This window comes from Myotis brandtii, unplaced genomic scaffold (assembly GCF_000412655.1).
Source record: "Myotis brandtii unplaced genomic scaffold, ASM41265v1 scaffold658, whole genome shotgun sequence".
Classification (NCBI taxonomy): Eukaryota; Metazoa; Chordata; class Mammalia; order Chiroptera; family Vespertilionidae; genus Myotis; species Myotis brandtii.
The window spans coordinates 1,032,061-1,041,952 of record NW_005370558.1 but is presented as its reverse complement, the minus strand read 5'-3'; the positions used below and the strand labels follow the sequence as shown (position 1 = coordinate 1,041,952).

The following is a 9,892-nucleotide window of genomic DNA, read 5'->3' as shown; positions in this document are numbered from 1 at the left end:
ATGGGGACAACCCCCTCCTCCCAGGCTCGCAGAGAAGGTAAGCGGAACAAGCAAGGCAGAGCCGGTCACAGAGGCCGCGGGGGTCAGGGAGCAGCTCTCACCACTGGATGGTGTCTATGGCTCCAGGGTGGGAGGCAGGTGATGGCTAGAGAGGAGGAGAAGCTGGACCAGCAGGCCAACCACCAACCCTCCCAGCCCCAGCCGCCCTGGGAAGCCTCAAAACCAGGAACACACAGAAAGGGTCAAAAACAAGAACTAACACAGGCCTTTTATTTGTTCCAGAACTTGGCTGCTGTGTGGTCTGAGGGTGTCATGCTTTCCCAGAGCCCCTATCGGACCTCCTTCCTCGAGGGCGCTGGATTTCTGGGCGAGGTCAGACTGTACCGCCCGCTCCTCCGGGCCTCGTCAGCCCAGAAGGCCCAGCTGCCTGCCACTGGTGCCTGGGACCAGCAAGTCCCCTGAACCTGGGAAATGGTGCCCACCTTCTCGGCAAGGTGGCTTTTCACAAGGCGTTGGTTAAAATATTGCACTTGTAAATTAGGAAAACTGATGAGGCAACGGTTTCCTGTCACAGGAAGACGTGTCAAGCATCCTACTACTGTTTAAATAAATAAAAACTCAAGGCGGGGGTCTGCGCGAGCCCCAGCGGCCCCTGGAGAGCCCTGGAGGCCGGGCCATGCCCCTGCCCCACCAGCCGGTTCTTTAAGGAACTTGGTCGATGCGAGGTCTCCGCAGCAGGGAGCAGCAGCTCCGGATCTGGCTCAGCCAGGGCCCCTGACCTGCCGGGGCCCTTGAGCCCCCTCGTACCGCGGCAGTGGGGACCCAATGGGGCCAGTCCTTCTCTCCTCCGGTGGCCTGGGCCTCTCTTGGTCCAAGCCTCTCATCCAAATGTCCATCTGTCTGTCCGGAGACGTGGCCTCTGGGGGCTTGGTTGCCCCCTCCGTCGCAGGGGAGAGGGAGGCGTAGGAGGAAGCCCAGCCCTCCTGGTGTGAATGCTGAGCTCTACCCTGGCGGCCCCTAAAGTGGGGGACTCATCTTCTTTTGGTTAACGAGGTCCAGGTAGAGGTCAGAGCGGAGGAAGCGTGGGTACGAGTCCTTTTCCATGAGCCCGAAGATGCGCTTCTGCGCCAGGTCGAAGCAGCCCCGCGTGACACTCTGCAGGTTGTCCTTGGTGTGCTCCCGTGTGTATGAGTCCAGGTTTACCTTCGGGGCAGAGGTGGCATGGTCAGGGCCGCCGGCAGGGGGCTGACCCTGGGGACCGGGGGTGGGGGTGGGGCCTACCCAGCCTCTCACCTCCAAGCCCCTCTGCTCCACATCACAAGGTTCAGAGTGGAGGCCCTCAGGCCGGCAGTTCAAGTCTTAGCTCGTCACTTACTGAAGGGCCTGAAAGCCACCTCCAGGGTCAGGCTGCCGGGATTTAAATCCCAGTAGCGCCACACCTACGTGTGTGGCTTTGAGCAAATCACTTAAGTGCTCTGAGCCTCAGTTGTCTTATCTACAGCTTAGGAATAATAGTACCTTCTTCCAAGAGTTGTACAAATTAAGTTAGACCAGTGGTCGGCAAACTGCGGCTCGCGAGCCACACGCGGCTCTTTGGCCCCTTGAGTGTGGCTCTTCCACAAAATACTGACTTCTGCGCATGGGTCACGAAGTTTCAGTTGCACTGTACATGCGCGCCCGCACGTGGTATTTTGTGGAAGAGGCACACTCAAGGGGCCAAAGAGCCACGTGTGGCTTGCGAGCCGCAGTTTGCCGACCACTGAGCTAGATCATACATCCGTGTTAAACAGATAGGGGTTGAATCAATAGACCACCCCTGTGGCCGTGCACACAGTAAGCACTCAATAGATGTTAGCTGCTGTGATTAGGCTCTCCAAGACTGTCCCTCATTTTAAAAATGAAGATAATATTAAAATCTACTTAATATTAAATTAAGTTAAATACGTGAGCCCATTCACAAAGGGCTTAGCATCGCCAGAGGCCATTTTTGTTACCAACTGAATTCAGTTCTTCCCGAGGTCCCAGCTGGCTTCCTCTCCACCCAGGACACACGGTCCCTGAGAATCACCCTGCCCTCTCCCCTTCCTGACCTCCTCCTTAAGGCATCCAGCTACCCCCAATCACTAAGAGGCCATGGGGCACAGGGACAGGCCTGAGGGCCCAGACGGGGTCCTTACCTCCTTGCACGCCTGGATGGCGATGTACTCGGCAAAGATCTTCTTGGCCTTGGCTGCCATCTTGGACTGTGACTTGACCTTCTTAAAGTCCTCGCATGCCAGCCAGAACTCCAGGTTCTCCTCGCTAAACTCGGTGCGCAGGAAGGCCTGGAACACTGCTAACCCATCTGTGCGGAGAAGTCCGGACCCGGGGTGAGAGGCAGAACCAGCCTCTCCTGCCCTCAGCACCCCCAGATTACCCTCCTGGGGCCATTAGGGTGTAAATGCCTCTGTGAGCCTGGGCCAGGTGTCTCCCCATCTGTGCCTCAGTTTCCTTGTCTGCAAAGTGGGGATCACCAGCCCCGTGAGGATCAGAGGGGATCCTACCCATGAGAGGAGGACCGCCACATTTGGCCCAGTGTGAGCCCTCACAGTTCATGGAAATGTTTCTTGTTATTCTGGGAAAATGGGTCTGAGCACACAGGTCCCAACGGCCTCTAGCAGGCACTGCCAGCTCCCATGGACAGGGAGGGGCTGGCGGAGCCGCCTCAAGGCCAGACCAAGGGCCTCAGCCCGGGCTCAGCCTCCCCCAACAATAGGGACACCTCACTGGGCCCAGGAAAGAGGGAAAGGCGACCCTGCAGGATCAGGCCCCGCTCTGGTCTAGGGGAGGAGGACGAGAGAGGGAGGGAGAGAACCCAGGGAGGGGGAACAGGCCACTGGCCCCCACTTACATTTATGAAGCAGCAGCTTCTCCAAGGACTCGCCCCACTTGAGGGCTTCTTCCGAGGTGGGCCTGAGGGCAGAGGGAAGGGGCACGGTGAGGCTCCGAAAAGTGGGGCAGCGGGGTCTGGTCGGAGTGGGGCAGCGGGGTCTGGGCAGCCTCCGTTAGCCGCCCTTGGCCCCAGGCAGTGACTGATCCTGACTGAGGAGCCCAGGAGGGGTCCACCCCCTTTCTTAGGGGTCAGCTTCACTTCTATCCCTCCCTGCCCCCCGCCCCTGCCTGGCTGTCCTTCCCAGGGCAGCTATCCCCGGAGGGCTGCTGCTTGCAGGCACCAGGCTCCCTCTATCTGAGCCTCCATCCCACCCAGAGCTGGATTCAATACCCCTTGTCTTTTAACCCCACCACCAGCCCTGCTCCCCCTCTACCCCCGCCTCCGGGAAATCAGTGAGTGCCTGAGGGGTCCCAGGGTGCCAGGGGGGACCTACTTGAATGACTTCATCACTTTGTCTGCCTTGCCTGCTGGCTGGGCCCCTGGGGACTCGTTCCGACGCCTGAAGATGCCCAGCTTGTTCTTCATGTCCTTGGCTCTGGGGGGCAGAAGCAGAGAAGGGGGTCGGTCAGCCAGGCACACTCAGACCCTGCAAATTCAGGGTTGGGAGGCCACGGGCTGGGGCAAGGGCCACCTACTCCTTCATCGTGTGCCGCCTCTGTAGGTTCCCGTTGCGCGTGAGGTACATGCCTCGGAGCATCTCCGTAGGGCCCCCCACCTTGGGGCCCGGGAAGGTCTGCAGGGAGCACTCGGGGCTCCTGCTCCCCAAGCTCTGTCCTGAGCGGCAGGCGGGCCAGGCAGCAGTGGGGCAGGATGTGGAGGAGCGAGCCTGTGCTTGCTGGGATCCCAGCCGGACTACTGGACTCTCAGGCATAGGCTGGGCTGGGACTCAGACAGGAGGAGCCAGGAAATGGGAGGGGCCAGGACTGAGAGTAGAAAAAAAATCCCTCCTGGCCAACCCTGAGAGGGAGCCCGTGAAAGGGGCTGTGTCTGCAAGGGGCGGCCTCTGGGGCCCGCCCAGGCAGGAAGCCAGGCCCAGTTATTTGTGAGTGGCCTCCCCCGTTACCACGGCAGCGCTGGGGGAAGGAGAAGTCAGCAAATTGCCGGGAGGGAAGAGGGGAGGAGGGAGAGCCTGTGCACACCAGGGTGGCAGGACTGCCTATTTTTAGCCAAGAACTATTTTTAGCTTTGCCACTCCCCCTATGGCTGCAGATTTCAGTCCTGGGCAGAGCTGCTAGCAGCAAAGGGTTAAATGTCTCATGCTCCTATTCGCCCGCCCTCCCCCCCCCTTTTCTCTAGACCCCCTACCCTGGGCACCCCCCAGAGAATAGCTACCAACCTCAGCCACTGGCTTTGGATACCCCCATCCATGAACATGCAGGATGCGCCAAATGTCTTAGTACAGTTTTAAGCTTAAATAACTTCAGAAGAACAAGTCCTATAAACTTTCAAAAACATCTTTTGAAAGTGCAATTACTTAGTCTTTAAAACATTTTTGAGTAAGTGTTTTTGTTTTGACTTTTTATCTCCACCTTTCTGATTAAAGATGAGAAATGCTGACTGAAAGCAAACATTTAAAAGGTACGATCTAAATCAGGAAGCTAAATACGTGCAAAAGAAATGTAAAAAACTCAACTTTAAATGTGTTTTATAAGTCGGTAGCATTTATACTTCTGAACTTATTCAAACTTCAAATGGCACTAGAACCTACAGGACACCCTTGTAATTGAGGGGAGTGGTACCCGGTGGAGGTTAAGAGTGAGAATTTGAAGCCAGACAGCCCAGGGTTCGAATCCCAGCTCCAGCAGTAACCAACTATGCGCCTTTTGTCAAGTTACCTAACCTCTCTGAATGTCACATTTTCTCATCAGTTAAACAGGGATGACAAAGGTACTTAACATCTGCTGGGGTTGTTTCAAGGCCAGGATAAGATGCACAGAAGGCTTTAACACAGTGAGTGCCAGGGGCAAAACAGCTCCGGCTTGGGAGCCGAGGCCCACATGCCTACCTGAGGGTCTGGGGCAGCTGCCCAGGGATGGGGACCCTGCTCTAGAAGGTTCCAAGCCAATGAGATAAGGCCAAGGAGTCCAGGGATTGGCAGCCCTCTGGGTGAGGACTGGGCCGGCAGAGAGCCCTGGGGTGGCTGGAAGTGAGAGAGCACAGCTTCCTGAGCCTGGTGCTCAGAACCCCTGCTCCAGGCCCACTGTGCAGATGGGTACACAGAAGTGGGGGGGGGGGGGGAGCTTGCCTGAGGCCCAACCTTTAGGGGCTCCTTGCTGGCTCAGAGCCCACAGGGAACAGCAGAGAGAAGCCTGCAGCTGCTGCAGGAAACGAGCGGGCAGGGGCACTGGGGGAAGATCGTTTCTACCGCAGTGGAGCCCAGCTAAGGTCGAGGCAAGGGAAGAAGGTTGCAGGAGGCATCTGGGAAAGATCCCTGTTCTCCCCGCTAAGCCCAATTTGTGCATAATGGTGGGCACTCCAGGACCTGGAGAGGAGGTCGCCTCCCGGTGCCACCATGTGTCCCTTTACTTCCCGCCCTGTCCTTCTCTGCAGTCTCCAGGGTCTCGGCCTGGGGGAAAGGAGACCCCAGGAGACTCTCCACACCTTTGTTAACTGACACTTCTAACAAACCCCAAAACAAAAGCGTAAGGGAGCCTGAGCATGGCCCCGGAAAGGCTTGGGGAATATGGGATTCGCTATCTGAGCCAGCAGCGCCCCCTCCTGGCAATGTCCGAGACTGTTATTATTCAAGAGCCAAGAGGAGAAAGGGGAACCTTACCCACTGTCTGTTCAGCCCTTTCTCAGAGGCAGCAAAGAACTCGTTGAGGTCTCTCAGCCACTGCTTGTTTCAAAGGCTGGGGCAGGGCAATGGCAGCCTGGCCGGCTGCCTCTGCTTGGTTCCCAGTGGCTTCCAGGTACTGAATCAGCACCTTGCCTGCCACTACATCGATGCTGAGGGCAGTGCCAGAAGCTCAGAACCCTGGTGACCCCGCCCTGGAGCCACTGCTAAGTCCCAAGGTTCTGCTGTTCCCTGTGTCTGTCTGGGGCAGGACTGGGTGCAGCCCCTTCTCCCCACCTGTACCCCTGGAGGAGGAAGAGGGGTGCAAGGGTGAGGGCCATGGATCTTTCCAACGTACAGGTTTTTGCTCTTTCTCTTCCGGGAGCCTTCGTCATTGTCCCCAACCGTGTCGGGCCCACTCATCTGCGGAGAAAAGACAGATAATGTTGTAATCCAGAGGCTGCTGCCTGAGCAAAGAGAGACTCGGGCATCCAACAGCTCCTGCAAAATCGCTCCCTCGAATCCCCTCCAAAGTCCCCACCCCTCACAGAACAGGCGAGGAAGCGAGACCCCACTGTCCACGGAACACAGCTGGCTTGGCCGAGCCTCCCCCCAAGGGTCTCCTCCTAGTGCACTTAGGACCTGGCTTGCTGAGAAGAGGGCAGAGACGTCACTGCAGGCAGTAGGGCCGGCTGGGGAGCAGCACTTCAGCAGGGGTTCTGCTGTGTGACTGGGCCAATTGCTGTCCTTCTCTGAGCCTCTATTCCTTAATTTCAAAATTGAAATCATAATGACTAACTCGGGATTCTGCCATTTGAAAGACACCTGGGACTGCTCAGTAGTGTGTAAAGTGCCTCTCTTGCCTTCAAACTATGGCTCCCAAGTACCCTCGGGAAAACATCCAAACTCCATAACATGACGTGCAGGGTCTATCATCGTAGGATCCGGGCAGAAAGTTCCATTTTAACGTCCATTACCACTCCTTAGTGATCTCCCCAGCCTGACTCCTGCTCCGGCAACCTCCCTGACCTGCCCCCAACCACACAGAATGTCCTCACTGTCTCGCCCCTTACTGTGGGCCTTCGCACATGCTATTCCTTCCATGGGGGATGCCTTCTCCTCCTAAGACCCAGCCTCTGGAAAGACCTTGACCTCGGAAAGGTGCTTAAATGCCTCCTCACCTGGGAGGCCCTCCCTGACCCCTAGATCAAGGTTGTGCCTCCTTTACCCCCTTTGAGGTCCCCACTACACCCAAAATGGCTTGTTCCAAATCTATCTTCTCCACTGGACTGTGAGTTCCCCTGAGCAAGGCTGCTGTCTGACTGCACCTGTCTGGGGAATCTTCCCCGGACCTAGTGCACAGTATCCAATAAATATGTGTAGAATGAATGAATGAATGAATGAATGAATGCATGAACGGAGAGAGAGGGAAAGCAGACTGGGAAAGATCCATCTTGAGGTGCCTGCTGCTTGGTTCAAGGCCTGCAACTTTATCTCCCAGGCTCCACTTCAGCCCACAGATTCCACCCATTCCACCCCCATCTCCTTGCCTTTGCCTGTGCTGTGCCCTCTTCCTGGAATGCCCTCTCCTCTTCTCCCAGTCTTCACCTCCCCCTAGTCCATCACTCCTCCAGACCACTCCAGACTCACACCATCTCTACCGGGGCCTCCCTCTGTCTCGCTGTCTGTGCTTGCCTATCCTTCTCCAGGGGAAACCAGAGCCCAAACTGTGCCACCCAGAGCAGGAGCCCAGGAAATGCTCCGAGACAGCAGAGGAGCTAGCGCTCAGGGAGGGATGGGCATGGACACTATGTCCCCAGACAAGATAGAAGGCCTCCAGGCGTGGCTCTCAGCTCTGATTTCTCATGAGCCCCACCCTGGGTATCAGTTTTCTCACTAGTAAAATAAAGATGCGCTACGCCTTAAAATACTGTGTTAATTCTGGAAAGAAAAATAATCCAGAGGTATCCAGCAGGAGGAGCTACTAGCCTCGGTAAAGCACACACCCATGGATGGACGGACAGACAGATGGATGGAAGGATGCATGCATGCATACATGGATAGACCTACAGATGGACAGATGAAGGACAGGTGAAGTATAGCATCTTTTATAGAGCTTGGACTATAGGCCAGACCTTGGGATGGGCATTATTCAGACACTATCTCATTCATCTTTAGGGAAAGTCCATAAAGTAAACAGAGGCTCAGAGAAGGTAAGCTACTTGGCCAGGGATACCCAGCATTTAACTGACAGCAGGAACCTAGGTCTATCCGAATGCAAACCATGTGTTTCTCCGCCAGAGGATGCTGCTACGCAAAGGCGAGGACGGAGCACGTTTTGAATGTTTTCAGTGAAAGACTCGGGGGAAATGCCGCCTCCTTCCTGAGAACGCTGCCCCACCAAGGCTGTAAGCACGAGTGTGTACGTGCACACACAGGCACACGCCCGTCTGTGACAAGGGATTCCAGAGCTCGGTTTGCAGCCAGGCCTGGCTGGGTATGGATCCTCTTTCCGCTGGCTTTGGAGAAGTCTCCCAGCCCCTCAGCTTCGGCTTCTTTAGTTCTAAGGTAAGGCATGGGGCTGACCACACCCCCCACTGTTGGAAGGTTCCCCGCATGGCCCAACCTTGGCACACAGTGTGTCCTCACGACCCAGAGGCTGCTGTGTTCATTGCCCAGTGAGTGCTACTACTGTCACCCATTGAATATACAAGCTGTGGTCACGCCGGCCTGGCGAGGCGGTGCCCGAGGCCCCCACCCGTGGGAAAGGGCCCAGGCGCTGTGCTTCCTCCCATTCTAACCTCAGCTTCCGCACTTTATCAGCACCACACAATGGGCCTGGGGACCGCTCCCACCCGCCCGCCAGCCCCAGCCTCTGCACTGCTGGGAAATGGGCTCTTCCTGCCACTGCTGGGAGGGGGTCATCTTCGGGAGAGGGGTCATCTTCGGCAGGGACCAGCCAAGCCAATCCCCCTGACAGAGGGGCCGGGCAGCTCTGGCCCTGGGAGTCGGCCCCCAAAGGTGCCAGGAAAACCCAGGCACCAAGGGGTGGGGGACAGAAAGTGAAGAAACTAAGATGAAAAGTTAGGATTCTCATTTGCAGCCAGAGTAGCTCCCAAGGTCCTCTCTACGGGAACTGCAGCCAGGCCTGCCCAGGGCCCAGCACACAGAGGGCCTCTCCTTCTCCTCTGCTCCCCACCATCTCTATCTAAGCTACGTGACCCGCCCTGATGAATGGCTAACAGAGGTGGGCTGAGCCCAGAATCATCTCCCTTCACTCCAGGCAGGACTCCCTGGGGCCTGCCCAGCCCCACCCGGCCATCTCCAGGGACTGAGAGCTCACTGCCTCTTGGAATAATAATTATACTTTTTATTGTAATTAGAACTATCATCATAGCAGTAAAGATGCTAAACTGCCTGGATTTGAATTCCAGCTCCGTCGTTTATCAGCTAACAGGCCTCAGACGAGCTACGTCCCTTTTCTGGGCCTTGGTTTCTTTACCTGGAGGAGGAGGAGGATCATTGGACCCACCTCTTATTATAAGGGTTAACGTTAGCCCGTAAGAAGTGCAGAGCACAGTGTCTGTCCGTGATGTGCTCAGTAACTATTAGCCATGTCGTTGCTGCTGTTACTTGCTGAGCGCTCACGATGTGCCAGGCGCCAAGCGGAAGTGCTATTCAGATGTGAGCACATTTGGAATGTTTTCAGTGAAAGACTCAGGGGAAATGCCGCCTCCTTCCTGAGAGCGCTGCCCATCGGAGTTGCAAAGACGTGTGTGTACGTGCACACACAGGCGGTTACTACCTTTACCCAATTTAATCTTTGCAACAATTCTAAGAACTATTTGCTTATTGCTCCCAGTTTGCAGGTGGGAAAACTGAGGCCCAGAGCAGTTCCGTTACCTGCATGGGCTCTCAGAGCTGGTAAGTAGCAGCGAGTTTTGGGCCCAGATCCAGACTCCACCCAGGACTGAGGGCGCTTCTGTGAGCAGGGCCTCGCAAGGTTTCCCAGCCTGGCAGGCCCCATGGAACCCTGTGGAAACACTGGATCTAAACTCTACACTTATTTGTTTAGACACAGGAAATCATTTCTCTTAGGCTCTTCTTAAATAGGAGGCTGGAAGGTGTTATCACCTCTCGGATCTGGAAGGCATCCTAGGAGCCCTCTTGTCTGACCCGCAACC

General features: G+C 56.1%; 1 protein-coding gene across 10 annotated transcripts in view; it reads right to left on the bottom strand.

Annotated features, from left to right (window-relative positions):
• Positions 1-248: 248 nt before the first annotated feature.
• RGS3 (regulator of G-protein signaling 3) overlaps positions 249-9,892 on the bottom strand; it is a 107,198-nt gene continuing 97,554 nt past the window's right edge. For 9 of the 10 annotated variants that reach the window (XM_005880911.2, XM_014528912.1, XM_014528911.1 and 6 more), the window contains 5 exons: positions 6,067-6,131; positions 3,366-3,467; positions 2,891-2,952; positions 2,178-2,344; positions 249-1,203 (listed from right to left, as the gene is read on the bottom strand). In XM_005880911.2, coding sequence (XP_005880973.2) covers positions 1,018-1,203; positions 2,178-2,344; positions 2,891-2,952; positions 3,366-3,467; positions 6,067-6,131 — 582 coding nt within the window. In that variant the 3' untranslated portion in view covers positions 249-1,017. Of the gene's footprint in view, positions 1,204-2,177; positions 2,345-2,890; positions 2,953-3,365; positions 3,468-3,567; positions 3,959-6,066; positions 6,132-9,892 lie in introns of those variants that run through there. The other variant, XM_014528916.1, reaches the window with a different exon arrangement.